Source organism: Neolamprologus multifasciatus, chromosome 6, assembly GCF_963576455.1.
Source record: "Neolamprologus multifasciatus chromosome 6, fNeoMul1.2, whole genome shotgun sequence".
Taxonomy (NCBI): Eukaryota; Metazoa; Chordata; class Actinopteri; order Cichliformes; family Cichlidae; genus Neolamprologus; species Neolamprologus multifasciatus.
In genome coordinates this window covers 5971009-5986984 of record NC_140444.1, presented here as the reverse complement: position 1 = coordinate 5986984, position 15976 = coordinate 5971009, and the positions used below count along the sequence as shown (strand labels likewise).

Sequence of the window (15976 nt, the reverse complement as noted above, 5' to 3'; positions counted from 1 at the left end):
AAGAGATGAGATATCAACGCTGAATAATTACAAGTATGAACTTTTCTGCTTTACAGAGATAGCATCCAAAGCAAACCTTGCAATAAACCAGAACAAAAACAAGAATGAACCAGTTTGGCCAGAATGCCACTCTCCAAGTGACTACTATTAGCATCTAGCTCTTACTGTGGTTTCTGTACGCTTTGTTGTCCCATCTTCACTGGTCTCCACAGACACAATAGGTGGCATCTGCTGGGGTTGTTCCTCCACCGTGAACGTCTCCTGCACCACCTGACCAGGCTCCATCCTGAACTGCATACATTTGGATACATTTCAGAGTAAGATTCAAATGTAGGTTACACACTCAGTAACCCTGGATCAACGCTATCTGAAAGGTGCTTACGTGATGTGTCCCGTTGATGTAACCCTCGTTCAATGTCAGCCTTTCTATGTCTGCATCACAAGGAATGCGGCCGTTCTGTAGAAATAGAGGAAGAAGGAAAAAGTACACATGACATGGCCCAACACACAAACTAAAGGAAAGAGTGTATGTAGTCATGAGCAAACATGGACAACAGTACTGACAGAGTAGGTTTTCCACATATATTGAGGAATATGCAATAGATATACATGCTTCCAAGTTTTAAAAAAGAATAAACAAACAAAAAACAAAAGCGAAAGAGTCGCAACCATCGCCAACTTTCATTTTAACTTATACCATCAATCGAGATCAAATAAAGTCATAGAAGGTTTAACTCTAATACCTGTTTTCACTAAAAAAAAAAGTGTAAAATAAATATATATATATATATATATATATATATATATATATATATATATATATATATATATATATATATATATATATATATATATATATATATATATTATGAATGAAGGTGATGGTAGAGAGAATAGGTGAAGAAAACTAGACTTGTAGAAATCAGACTTCCTCGTGCAAGTCACCACCATCCACATTGCCTGTCCAGGAGTGGCAATGGGTGTGGTGCACTTCCCATTCCAGCCACAGATGGAGCCCTGTCTCTGTTACTACAGCAGGTCAATCGTCACTACAAGGACACAACCAGGAGGGTAATTGCTCAACCCTGCTTTAGAAATATGCGTCATACTGATAGAAAAGCCGTCGTCTCAAATTTACACGAGAAAAGATGTGAACACCATGCTGAGAATGTGCTGGTTAGAGGTGCAATAAAACTGCAGCCAAGCTCTTACGGGCAACGCGCAGATAAGCAAAACAGCCTTGTGATGAAGGCTCAGGCAGAGAGGAGATCAGAAAGTACCGAGCAGAGGCGAGCGTGTGGGAACTTGTCAGTAAAGACTGAGGTTGTAGTGCGCTGCCTTGAGAAAGTGGCAGAGGCATGTCGAAAGCCTCTGGGCTATAGAAACACAGAGCAGCGATAAGAACTAGAACAGACTACAGTTCTCTTCTGCTGTCACTGTGACACACACTGCTCTTTATTAGCCTGGGACTGAGAAGCGTCCCACTGAAGGCATGCCAACATGCTACAGTGACAAAAGACAGAAGGGAAATAAGGACGAGACCAAGTTTAATTGGTATGTTGCAAAGGCCTCCTCAGGGCCAAAAAGTGTGAGCAAGGACACACCTGCTCTTTCAGGCGTGCTAATGGCTGTACAATCAGAAAGCGAAAGAATGAGTGAGCGTAGGCGTCTGTGAGGTAAACTCAGAGTATGAAGTCACTCTGAAACAGGTAACTGACTCTAAAGGTGTGTGAGTGCATCATTCTCGGAAATCAACAGTTTTACAGAGAATTTCTGACTCAAAGTCTGACTGCGGCCCAGACAGGCCATTGGTCTCATATGCAATCTGCTGGTTGTTACTGCAAAAGTGAAGTCTTGTTTCTGGCATAACAAAATGAAATATTAATTTAAACAGAAAAAACATCTGCATACTAAGTAAGTAAGACATATGTTTTGGTACAGGAAGCGTTCTGCTCTCTTTATTTTTAAGCAGAGTCTGGCTGTATGCAGGTAAACAGGGGTTTTCCTGGATCACAATAAGCTTCTGTATAAGCATGATTAGCCCGTCTACCTTTAAGGAAAAAGGTCAAAGTTACCTGAAGTGAGAAAATAAATAATTTATTTTTAGTTTGAGTAAAGTAGACCTCAGATAGTTTAAAGAAAAATCTCATCCTGGTAATTTTCCTTTGGTGGAACCCAAAATGTCTTTGGAGGGACAGCAGAGTATTTTAATATTCAGAAAAAATGCTCTAAACTGCAGGTTTTAGATATCACCCTGAATCAAATGACTAGTTCATTAACATTCCTCTAGATAACTTCAAGACATGTTGAGGTCATTTTGCCATTTAAATCAGCTGTGTTGGATCAAGGACACCTCTAAAACCTGCAGGACACCGGCCCTTCAGGCCTGGAGTTGGACACGTAAAGGCTAAAATATGGATTTAATGGACTAGCTAAAACACAATCTTGAAAGCAAAGGCTGTTGTCAGCTTAGCTTGCATTTGCAAACATTAACTGATAACTGATATCCACAGGCTACTCTGGAAATTCCCTCTCTTACAAATTTCCACTGCTCTCTAAAGGCTAAATAAGCGCATTATCCAATTTTTATATTTATATGTCTTTCTATTAGAAGCCCGGAATGGGCTCAGAATGGGCTTCTAATAGAAAAATCTGGTCTGGGCTTTGCTGCTTAGGCTGCTGCCCCCATGACCTGCCCCCGGATAAGCAGAAGATGGATGGATGGATGTTTTTCTATTTGTTTTTTGTTTTGTTTTTTTATATAAATCAGAACAACAGAGAGATGCCTTTATATTGTAAGGGAAAGGCCCTAGAGCAGGGGTGTCAAACTCAAATACACAGTGGGCCAAAATTCAAAACTGGATCAAAGTCGCGGGCTAACATTAATATTCATTGGAAAAAAATCTTCCTCCAAATATAACAAGGAATCTTTTCTTATGGACTCAAACAAGTTTTGCTGAAAAACTAAGTATGGAACAAGCTTAATACTAAACGATTAAATATAACTTATATAAACATATATATATAACTTAATATTGCACACATGCAAAATCGAAATTCCAATTAAATAACACATCAGTGGAATTCATTTCTTAAATAAAAAAATGTATTTGCAGCCTTCTGAATTAAATTTTATCATTTTATCATTTATCAAATTGTCATCATATTCTCCCACCTGTCCAGAAAGCTCCTGTTTTCTGCCTTTCTTTTTTCCATTTTGGGATAGGTAGCATGTTGACTATGGTCAACAGAGGAAAGGGTGCTAATGGGTCCTGTCATGAATGACGCGCCAAAACACCAACAGAGCATTCTGGGAATTTTAGTATTAGCAGTACATGCACTGTATAATACTGGCAGGCCAGCTCTAATAGTAATTTTGTATGGCTTCGCTGGCCAAATGTAATTAGGCTGCGGGCCAGAGTTTGACACCTATGCCCTAGAGTAATACAGAGAAAACCCCTACAATCACTTGGCCCCCTATGAGCAAATGCTTTGGCGACAGTTTGAAGGAAAAACTCCCTTTTAACAGGGAGAAGCCTCTGGCAACTCTGGAAACAAGTTGCAGTTATTTTGTAAAACATTGTAACAACTTATAATTTGTATTTTTTTTTTCCCCCTGAGATGTCTGATAAATGTAATAATGCATTAGTCTCACTGGCATAGTTACTTTGACCAATACTGGGATGAACAATATTTAAAATGATTACTTAAGTGGTTAAAAATAGTGGATTTATAAAAATGTTTTTGTTTGTTTGTCTTCTCAGACTTTAATTGTAATTCAACCCAAAATAAATCAAGAAAAAAAACAAAGACAAAATATCAAATAAGACTGTTCTGCATGCAAACACATTGGGTTTGTAAGGTTGACGGAAGGATATGATGAGGAGGATGATTAGACTTATGCTGAATGAGGAATGGGTGGTTTACTGAGGAAATGGAGAACAGGACAGATGGATGATAGGAGGAAAAGTGTGAGTAAAAACTGCGAGGAGAAACAGCAGGTGTAAAATACCTCCTCGGAAGGCTTTACTGAAAGGTGTCTTCGCTTGACTTAACTTAAGTTCGAAAACTCAAGCAGAATTCAAGCAGTTATCAAGAGTCCAGTTAGATTAAACCCAGAGAGGAGGTATGTTTAACCCCAGTCCACACAGAGAGGATGGGGGTGACCGTGAGGATGAAACTCGCTCGGATTACAGATGAATCCAAGAGGTGTTTCGATGGAAAACAATGCGTGAGGGATGGTGGTGGTAGGGCGGGGTTTGTTTGGTGTTACCTGCATGTTGGGGAGGGGGCGGGGCAAGGTGCCAGCACACGACCTCCGCTCCTCCTCCAGAGCTCGGCTCAGCATCTCAAACTGCCTCTCCTGCTCCCGCACCGAGGCCAGCAGGGAGGCCGTACTCGCACACTGCTCCATTCACACGCTGAGAGCAGAGCACAGGACAGGAAAGGATAGGACAGAGTCAACACCAGAGAGCAAGATGAGATTCAACCAACACCAGGATTTAACAAAGAACAGACAGAATCACCCAAGTACAAAACATATAAAAAGAAGAGCTGGCACAGTGTATCTGGGAAGTGCTAATGAAGTTGATATTTAGAGGCTAAAAAGCAGCTGGAGCTGACGCGGGGAGGCAAAGCGAGGCGAGATCAACGAGGGAACGGGAGCGAGAAAACGTGATTTAAGTTCGAGCATGTGTGAGAAATGCTGCAAGGGTGAGCAGTAAAAAGAAAGCATATTTATTTCATTAAAAAAAGATCATTCAATTCAAACTCAAGGTGAAACCAGCAAATGGATGAAAGCTCCCATCACCTTTTTTTTCCCTTTTCCCCTCCACCTACTCCTGTGCTGGGTTAAATATAATAAGTGCGATGCATGATGAGAGAGAGAATAACAGCGCGTTTTCAGCTGCAGCGTGTGGAGCTTGTTAGCACTTCCTCACCCCAAAAAGGCAGATGAAGTGAGAAAGGTAGAGGGAGATGAGTGCGAGAGCAGAGAGAGGAGATATCACGAGACAAGAGTCACGCCAGCAAGTTAAACTAAAAAGCCTGAGGTGTTTAAAACTCTCAGGGTGTGACCTCCACAGCAAGGAGATGACAGAAAGGCCTGCATCCCTGACGAGGGAAAAATTCAACATGTGTGAAAGCACTGTTCAATACTGCCATGACAATGATGAATACATGCAAATTACTTAGACAATTCCTCTGTATTTCTGTATTTAACCTCATTAATTTACCTGTTAAATTATTGTATGGATTGTGGGACAAGACCCTACCACTATGCTTTGCCACAGTTTGCTGATGTGTTAAACAAGGGGGGCTCCAAATCGTTTTAGTTAATGCCCCACATGCAGCTTTACCAGTAAAACAATGATTTCATAACAAACAATTTAAAATAGCAACCCTCAAAGTGCATGTATACTCTAAAAGGTTATTTAAAAAGCTGAAACTGTAACACACCCGTCTGTCCACTCACTTGTAACTAAAATAAAGCCTTATCTTTGCTAAAATACGTCTCATTTAAAGTGTGAGTCGGAAAAAAGAAAGAAAGAGATGACATGACAATATATTGAGACATGAAAAACACTTTAGATTACAACAGTAAGAGTGATTTTAAATTTATCTAATTTTTTCCACATTCATTGCATCTGCTCTCCTTACATGTGCATTTACAGTGGAAAGGCATAAAAACCCTCACTCAGAAGTAACCACTCCAACGCAGGTATTTGCTACTCTTACCAAAGAGATCCTGAAGGAAGTCCTAAAGGGATGCTTCCCATACACAAATTACCTAATAAAAAACTGCCTTTAGTTCTTGCTCGAGTCTCTAGCTCAGTTTAAGATGTTTGCTTCTTTAGTGCTATTGATTCACTATCCTGCTTCATTAAAAAAAAAAAGTTCCAATGTTAAAGTCTATTTCTGCCACAATCTGATTAATAGTCACACTATAAGAATCTCAGAGAAACATAAGCTTGAATGGCTTTCAGACTTTAAATGTAAATAATTTTTTTTAACTAGAACTTCCCAACTCCTCCTACTGTGCTTTTAACTTTGCAACCATGGTGGGTTTACCAGTTACTTGAATATAAATAATATTGTCTGACAAAGTACAGATGAAACCTGCAACATGCTCATACAATTCAAAATAACCAACAGATTTATATAAAACTTTTACTTATGTAAGCAATAAATCCTGAGCAACAGAGAAAAGTGCTAGCAAAGAAAAAAGCTGTAGCTGCAAAGGAAAGTAAGTACAAAACTTGTTGGGGGGGTTTAAACATAAACTTGGACTTTATGAAGGAAATGCATCATGAAAAACCACAGATGACCTCAGCCTAAATTACAGAGGCAAGATAAAAAGGAAAAGTCCTTCTAGCCCAAATTAAGACAATGACAAAGTCCTTTTTCTGAGACGCTGACCCTCAGCAGGGACACTGGTGAGGAAGGAATGAGGAATTTAGGAGATGATTGCTTCAGCAGTGTCTGTCTAATAACGAGATGACAGGAGTGTGGCTCTTCTCCAAACCAGAGCAAAAACTGTTTTGTACCTCAAACTTCACTGAGTCATGTAGATCAAATCTGCTCTCCATCCAAACATACAAGAGGCTTGGAGCAAACAAAGACTCCAGTCAAAAGCCCGAGCGCACACTTACACCAGCACAAGTGTGTGTTCACATCTGTGTGAGGGCGAGTGTGTGAGTGTATGTGGGTCAGAGACTAAATAAAGGTGGCAAGTGAGTCCGGCTGACACCGCTTTTATCCTTGAACACTCAAACAGATACGCAGCTGCTTTAGGCAAATTTAATGCTGTTTAATTTTGTTCCCTGGAAAAGTAAATAGACACATTTCTGAAGAAACGCATATGAGCCGCACAAAAAACACACACACACACGTCCTGCCATTGTCATACATTCCACAGTAAGATTCAGCGTGTCATATCCTGTCTCAGCTGTTGGAAGCTGTCCTAAAAAGGGAGCCCTTCATTCTTTCTTTTGTGCGCTCTCATCTGTCTTCGAAAACAATGTTTCCCCCCAGACAAACATTTAAATCTTGGAAACGGAGCATAGGCACTGTCCGGGGCTAACAAACTAACAGATGTTTTAGTGCAGTGGTTCTTAACCTTGTTGGAGGTACCGAACCCCACCGGTTTCATATGCAAATTCATTGAACCCCTCTTTAGTGAAAAATAAAATATGATTTTTTTCAAATTCAAGACGTAGATATGTTTTTTACTGGTGCACAAAAAGAGCCGTGCATGTCACGGCGGAGGCTCTGCCCAAACCCCTGAGACCGACTCACCGAACCCCTAGGGTTCGATCGAACCCAGGTTAAGAACCACTGTTTTAGTGTCACAGAGTTTCTGCCAGAGGTACCTGGTACATTAGTTTACTTCACAGTTTTTTATCCCAACTGTTCAATGTTCCTCAAAATAAATTTAGATGTTTAAACCTTAGAAATACAAAGGAAATCAAGTCGACTTGTTTGAAAGTAACAGTGAACACTAAGTGACATTAAACATCTGCCATACATGCATTGTACATATAGTCAAGACCCATTCCAAACATTCAGATTATCATACTTTAAGCTGTGCGTAAGACTGTAAACTAATGTGAAATTGTGTGTGCAGTGTGTGACACAGTGCTAGCACCAGAACCCTTCCTTGCAGGTTAACATAACGTGCATCAACGATGCTCCAGTCGAGTTGTTTTCTTCTCAGTCTACTCTGATTCAGCCCAAATACAAGTGTCCATTTTCTAAATTTCTAGAAACCCACAACCAAGCTTCTGTCCTCAGTTCTACTTTCCACCCTGCTTCTTTACAACTTTGCATCACAGAGAGACAGGTGTTCCCACAAGTAGCTGTGCAACGTCTTAGAACTTTGCACATTGATAAAATAAGCAAATAATTAATTTAACAAACTGGTATTTCTAGTGCTAACCAAGCAGCAACATTCAACAACTAATGGTAACAGGAGACTAGGCGAGCCAACGGGCATGGAAAATACTGATGGTAATGCTGTATGGTCTCGAGGGTAACAGCATCCTTGTCAGAAAGCCATTTCTGTTTCTCTAAGCCTCAACGGTTTTAGTGTAGGGATCTTTTTGCACTACTCCGCTGAACTTTATAGATGAACTGTGGTTCACCTCATACATCAGCTTTTAGAATATAAATTTGCCTCATATCTTACTTTTCCCTAGAGGCAATAATAACAAGAGCTGTGTTAGCCCTGTGACAGCCTGGTGACCTGTCCAGGGTGTGTCCTGCTGTTCACCCTATGACAGCGGCAATAGGCTCCAGCACTCCTGAACCAGGAAAGCGAAAGAAAATGGATAAATGAATGGATGGTTAAAGGCCTCATCATGTGATCATAATTTGATCTGAACCATAACCAACGGAAAGTTGCTGTTGTGCCTCGGTGGGACTGTAAAAATGGTACAACACACCACTGTGGTTGCTACATCCTCCTCCCTGATGTTTATTTTCAGGGAGCAGTCTGTCATGTCTTACAGACACAAAAAAGCGTCATATTATTACTATGTACTTGCCTAAACTCTGACAATTATCTGAACCCGGCATTACAGAAAATGGAAATCAACTCACATCACACAAACCAGATAACGCCATGGTTTAGGATATGTTCTTTGAGGCTTTGTCAAAAACATCAACACTTTTTGTTAGCACTGATGAAGATTGCGCCTCAGTGTAATGGACTTTCAGATGCACACGGCCTCTACAGCCACGAGAGCCACACCACTAACATTCTTGTGGCAGGAAGTAGTTCCTTCTTAAAGTTTAATGGCTTTTGCCACTTAAAGTCTGGCCATTATGCTTTTGTAATCTACTGTAAGGCCATTAGCAGCGACGCTAAATTGTATCTGCTAATGGGATAGACTTGGAATTACACTGCTAAACCACTTACTACTCAGCCAGAGCTACCACACAACACTCACACATGCGCGCACACACAGTTTGTGTCCACTACTCACTGAAAACTTGCTAACAGTTTGTTAGTCTGGAGAATTGCCTTATTATCATATGCTATCACAGCTATTTGAGGGAGTTAGTCACTGGTGGTTGTGGCAGGCTGAAATACACCCTGTTCCTGTCTATGCGCGCACACACAGCTGAGGTGAAGCTTTGGTAAAATGCTGTTGTGGCTTGGCCAAATGCTCTGCTGACTCAGCCTCATTTGAATGGTCACTCAGAGATTTGGCCCGTGTGTGTTAGTTTAGTTTTTCCTTTTTTTTGTGTAGCCTTGGCTAACATCCAACTACTACCACCTTTCCCATCAAAGTAAAACCACGTACCACCCCCTCTCCACACACACACGCGTATACACAGCCCACCATGTGGTGTACAGCGTGGGCACGCTGTGGAGAGCACACATTCACACACACTTTGCAGGGACCACCACAAGGCCAGCTGCCCAATCTGCACAACACCAGTGTACTATTCTTGGTGAGAAGGAAACGCGCAGCCCCATTTGAGCGGAGGGCCATTTAACTGCAGCTCGAGCCTAAAATTGAGCAAATAAGTTCAAATATGTGGACGTCAAGCTGGAGCTAGGACTACAGATATGATACCACCAGTTTTTGGGAGTTATTGGCCTTGCCCCAAAGGAAAAAAACAAAAACCCAGTACTGAATTTTTTGGCAGGTGGGGTTTCATTTAATCACGCGTAAAATAATATTTTGTTTACCAAATGGCTAAAAATGACAGGAAAAAGCACAGACGTCTGTTAAATCGGGTAACAGACTCTTTGTGTTAACTACATGCAGACCAACTGCGGTTGCATGTGTAGCTGCCCTTCAAAGACTCATTTTGAACCAGGAAAAACCCTGATACTGATAGGATGCCATTAGTCACTGTAATACATTTGTGTTGTACTGCTTAGTCTCAAAAGCAGCATTACTTTAATAACTACATATCACTTACCTCTACTTATAATATAAGGTGGTATCAACAAATACAATATTTATTTTTGTCATATTTGTTGTTTATTAAGTCAAAGTTAAGAAAATTTCTAACAATTCCAAGAACGCACTCTGAGTCCAACACATTAACTTTATATCATTTAAAACAGATGGAGGAGTGACCTCTACCAAAGACAAAGTCTATACAAAGCCAGTAGAGGTCAGTTAATTAATTAGTAATTAACTGAACAACAACATACTCTACAACTAGTGCAGCCTGCATGCTAATTCCAGAAAAGACAAGAAACCCATGGAAAAAAAAATACTTTAAACTTCTTTTAGCTGTAGTTTATGTCACAGAACAGAATCATTTCCATCTGCGTTAGCTCGTCTTTTCGTCTCACCAAAGCTGACTAGACCTTCCTGAAATTAATAAATAGAGCTGGTAACTAGAAAAGAAAACAAATCAATCAATCAAAAGGCCAACAAACTGAGGATTTTTGCCATAATCGAGCAGCCTAAGTACAGCAATTTTCATTGATACTGGCATTTAACACAATTACTCAGAGACATTAGAGCGATTTATTAAACTTAAAAAAAGAACGCACTTTCCTTTTTTATTTAAGTGACTATCCCTGAACTTTAATTAGAACTGGAATGAAAAAACTACATAAATAAATAACTGTGAACTGAAATAAACCTGCCACAGAGGAGTGGCAAAAGTACAGGAGGGAGAGAGAGAGATGTGCTGTAGGGCAAAACAGAACTTATTTTGTCTTGTTTAATTAATCCGTGGAATCCAAAATGGGATGGAAATTAAAAATGAATTAGTTTCCCAGCACTACCACTGACCGTTCAGAAACAGTATCTAAATACTCAAACACTTGCTCCCTAAACTGGCACTAAGTCATCAAAGCTTAGACAACTGGCTGCTATGAAGTCATTAAATTTAACAACAAACATTTTTAAATTAAATTAGATTTTATCGCGAGTCAACTAAATGTAATCAAATAATCATATTCTGCCGTGTTCTCTGTGATAGTGCTAGATTTAATTAAGCCTCTGGAATCCCCGACATATCGAGATTTTTGAATCCAGAAAAGATGACATTTGCCCATCTCAAGCGGCCGATATTTATCTGTTGTGTCACATCACTTCACATTGGCTAAATGTTCAAATGTTAACAATTGAGAATTTTTGTTTCTCTCACACAAACAGGGATGGGAAAGATTACAAAGATACAAAACTGTCAGCTAAATGCTGTTGAAGAGTTGTACCGTTAGGACCACAATTTTCCAATCAGTGCATCCCTGAACCTACCTGTAAAGGTTGCTCAAGCTTCAAACTCATATTTTAGCTTTAATCAATATCACTACCAGAAAACACAGAAATCATGCATGCAGCGAAACATTCCCTCTTAACTGCTTCACTAAAAAAATGGTCACACAAACTAAAATCCAAAGTAAAGATTTGCCACAAGTGAACCGCAAACAAGCGTGCAGTCACTTCTAAATTGCTGTGATGAGGTTCGGAAACGTGCAAACCAAACTCAACCTTTCCAAGAAAATAACCACCAGCACAGAGGGAGGGTGCTGTACGGCTGTTTTGCTTCACAGCTTCATACCCTGTACACTCTGATTTCACCCATTATCACACATCTCCCATGCACGCCCAGCTGAAGAGCTCGGTTTAAATAAAAACAGACTGCAGGTGTGACCGCTGGAAATAGACTGAGGAAGAGAGAGATAAGTGGGGAGACATGGAGGAGGAGCAAATATAAGAAAACCCCAGCTTGTGTGTGTGTGTCAGTCAAAGGGACACACCCATGGTATTTCTCTGAAAGCCCGTCATTACAGAGACTCACAAATGATAGCCCTGGCTAAAACAACTGGCTGAGCAGCAAGACTTCAGCCTCCACAGACAACATGGTTAGGAGCAAGAGAAGTGCCCAACTTCAGATTTTTCTTTTTTCCTGTCCCTCATTTCTAAATCTTTTGGAGAAAGCAAATCACAGCAAACAACTTGTTCAAACTTGTCCACAATCTCCTCCATCTCTGCCCCAACAAACTCAAACAGATATGCCCGCAGGGTATGAACGGGAATATGTCAGACATGTCCAATCAGCTGACTGTATCAAACTAAATCAACAATCCAGTTACTTTAGATCAACTCTGAAAACACTAACTTATGCTGGTCTGTGTGATATTAATGCTTTTCTTAACATCACAACGAAGCCACATGAATCAAAACTGAAAGCTCACTCTAAACAGGGACACACACACCTGCTCCCTCTGGCGATTTGCTGTTTTACCTCTGTAAATAAGTTGTAAAACAGTAAATTGAGAAGACGTCTATGTTGTAAGCTCTACACAAGGGGCAGAATAATGAAGGAACCAGCACACCTTCCCGCCTGCCAGCCAGCCACCTTACCACACCCCGTCCAGACCTACACAACAGGTTCTTGCTTTTGTCCTTGGCTGCCGTTGATCCGCCACCACAACAACCAACACCACAAATCCCGTCTCTCTCCTCCTCTACCTGGCAAACCACATCAAAAGACAGCTGCAGAAACAATAAACAGTGACTAAAATGAACAGAATTAAAAGCACAAGCACACACCGTAGGCGCTGGAACACCTGGAAGCGCCAAGAGTCCACCGAGAATGGGCGTTTCAGGCGTAACATAATAGGAAATTGATAAGCCGAGATTGGACTTTGACTCCACTAAAAGCTACAATGCGGTCAGCCAGGTGCCTGGTCACTTCCTTGTTCTCTCTCACCTGCCCTGGATAGCCCCCTAGCTAGCTCGGGGGAAAACGGCAATACGAAGCTGTTCATTAAAACCTCGCCGTTTTCGTAAACAGAAGATTCGACGTGTAATGTAATAGCACTGCACACCTTCCAGCTCACCAAAACCACAGACCATTCAAACCACAAAGTCCCGTGTTTACGGAGTGCATAGTACGTTTATACCCTTGCCTCTCCAGTTCAAACCTTCATGTTATGAGTTTTCTTAAACTTTCCCCGAGCCTCACTCTACAAGAGTTATTCATCAAGCCAGTGCTAACGTAATTAGCTTCTTCTGCGCCTCACCAGCCTGCTAGCGCGGTGTCTACAACAATCAAGTTCACTAAGAAAAACAAAATTTGCCTTCAACAAATCCTAAACACTTGCATCGAGCAAAAGGTAAAACAAAATAAAATAAAATAAACACCATAAGGCAAACCATTACCGATCCTGGAGAGTGTTAGGTTTGTTTTGCAAAGTCCATAAGTATTTGAGATGGGAGATTCAGGCCTAGCCTAGCTTAGCTTAGCCTCTGCCGCTGTCGCCGCTGCTGCGCTGACACGATCCAAATATCAGAAAGAGTTGGGATGAAACAACAAAAAACACCTCTACGTTGTCGAAGGTACGCCCTAAAAGAGAGCACACGAACTGAGCGCCGCGGAGCGAGAGCACTCAACATGAAGACGGGGAAAACACCCACCTATACAGTCTCCTGTCTGCCTGGCTTTGGCTTGTTGTTCACTTGTCTCAGCTCTTCCTCCTCTGCTGGGGGGAGAGGTGGGGGCGAGCTCCCGAGAAAAAGAGAGCAGCATCGAGGAGAACAGACAACAGCAGGATAGCTTCATGTAATGGACACAAAAATAGTGTAATAATATTTGTTGACAGTATGTCTGACTCCAAATCAATGCTAATGATTTATTTTATTCATGTAATAATATAAAAAAAGCTTCTGTTTGTCTCCATTTAATTTTCTCTCTTCCATTATAAAGGAACAAAAAATGAATTTCTATGGGAACTCGCTCCAGCAGGTGAACTTTCAATCAATCTGTCAACTTTCAATCAGTGGAAATTTTTGGAGGATAAAATTCTACCATATTTTATCCTCTAAAACTGCAGGTGACATTTTTGGAGATCTCCTGTTGCCCTCATGTGGTCATAATGTTATAGTGCTGAACTTTATTTACTGTTAGGTCCCTAAATATTGGGAAGATTTTTGTAATTTTCCCCTTTAATTACATTTTACTTATACTTGAAGGGGTTTAACAAAACGATTGCGTTAACTTCTTAGGAATTAGGAATTTTTTACGCATTCACAAGATTTTCAGAAACCTCCAGCCTTGAAGTTTCCACTTTTATGAGACTTTTATTAGAAATACTTATGGTGTTAATTTGGAAATCCTAGATCCGATCTTTCTTAAGTTGTTGTGCTCACAAAATATTCAGAAAGCTTTACCTCTGAACTTGACAGATTCAACATCATCTGAGATTTTTAGTTGACGCACCTCTGGTATCAACATAAAACCAAAGCTGGGTGACCACGGTACCCATGTGGCTGGCAGGGTGATGGCAGTATCCCATCAACTTTTCAGGCCTGAAAAAAACAAAATAAACCTTTAGGAAAGGTAAAGCTGCTACATCATCATACTCATCCTACTTTGCAAGAAAACAGTGCCTGTAAAGTGATGGGGGGAAAAGGACGTAGGTATTTTAAATTCACTAAATTTATTTATTTATTTCTAAGTTATGTTTGCATTTGACCTCATTACATAAGTATTTGTGGGTCTTTCTGTTTCAGAGCACCACAGGGGACCCACAGTGCAAAACACATGCCGGCAATCAAGCTCCTTTTTTTTTTTTAAAGTGAGCCAATTCATTTACAGCGTTTAAGATTTTAGTCAAATGATAGATATTGGTTCATAATGAAAACATGTGCAGTCATACATTTCAGAAACACCTCAAATAATTTTCAGCTTGTTTTTTTTCCTTCTCTCAGATCTGTAATGTACAATATTGAAATGTCCTAAATGCAACAATTAATGCAACGAAAGATTAAATCTGTCTTAATGTTTGAATCTTACAGTATGTAATACTGATTTTGATAAATATTAAGCATAAATGGCAAACATTCAAAAATGTCCAGAGTTAGTGACAGTAAGTAAATTCGATCTGCTGATTATTCGGGATCTATATGATATTCTGTGTTCTTCTGCCCACACAGGGCAGCTGTAAGACCGTTTTCAGATTTACACAGTGGAAAAGTTTAATACTTTTTGTTTAATACTTGTGTTTTTTCCTTTGCAGCATCCTATCATCCCTTTATCAGTACTGAAAATATAGTGAAACAGTGAAAGTGGCCATATGGAACAGATATCTGAAATGTTATTTTGTTCTACGGCAGCATTGTAGGACACTGATAACATCAAACTGCTCCTCACTTTCACTTTGTTTTTTTTAAAAACAAAGTGAAAGTGAGCTTCCGTGAAATATGTTTTGGTGATTTTGAGCCAGCTGCAATCCATGAAAACATTTTTAGGATAAATTTGCATTATTTATTTTATAAATCTTCAGTAATCTGGCTAAAAAATGAACAAATTTACTGCATGACTGTCAAAACGTCTCCCTCTATAGCAGAGATGTCAAACATAAGGCCCGGGGTCTGCAACAGGCCTGGCAAAGACTCTGGACTTGCATTTTCTACTTGCCGTAGATGGCTTTAGAAAATGTAAAGAGACTTTAAATCTTTTTTAATAAGTTTTCCAGTTATTTGAGCGAATGAAGACCTCCCTACAGGGGCATTCACACTACACTACCATAACTAAATAACTGAAAAGTTCCTGATTTTTCACTATTGATTATAGAAATTTGTTTATTTGTTTTTTATATATTGTCTACAAAAAAGGACTTTTTCTGTGAGTTCAGTTTTATAATTACAGGACAGTCTATTGAATATTTACTGAATATTTACTGTAATTTTACACATTTATTTCTTACAGTTTAAGCCCAAACAGTCACGGTGACAAATTTCTTATTCTGTAGAAAGTCTGCTGCTCTTCTGTTACTTATATTTAGATATCTCAGGAATTAAATGCGTAGTTGAGAAAGCAGAGTTGTGCTGGTCCGGCCCACTCAGGATCAAAGTGGGCTCCATGAGTCCCTTGATATAAAATGAGTTTGACTTTCTTTTTCTACAGGGTTCGGTGTTCCTTTGTGTCAGATATCGTGTTGGAATTTAAATTTAATCTGCAATCACACAACCTGTCATGCACAATAAAAACCTGG

At 40.0% G+C, this 15976-nt stretch overlaps 2 protein-coding genes across 8 annotated transcripts in view; one reads left to right on the top strand and one right to left on the bottom strand.

Moving 5' to 3' along the window:
• The window catches only part of ctnnd1 (catenin (cadherin-associated protein), delta 1), a 35420-nt gene extending 21895 nt beyond the window's left edge, over nucleotides 1-13525 (bottom strand). For 2 of the 7 annotated variants that reach the window (XM_085163399.1, XM_085163398.1), the window contains exons 1-4: nucleotides 13398-13524; nucleotides 4274-4421; nucleotides 383-457; nucleotides 166-291 (exon numbers count right to left, since the gene is read on the bottom strand). In XM_085163399.1, the coding sequence (XP_085019525.1) occupies nucleotides 166-291; nucleotides 383-457; nucleotides 4274-4414 (342 nt within the window). In that variant the 5' untranslated portion in view covers nucleotides 4415-4421; nucleotides 13398-13524. The other 5 variants (XM_085163395.1, XM_085163397.1, XM_085163401.1 and 2 more) reach the window with 5 other exon arrangements.
• LOC146516248 (perforin-1-like) overlaps nucleotides 1-15976 on the top strand; it is a 579062-nt gene that overhangs the window by 454749 nt on the left and 108337 nt on the right. The window lies entirely within an intron of this gene.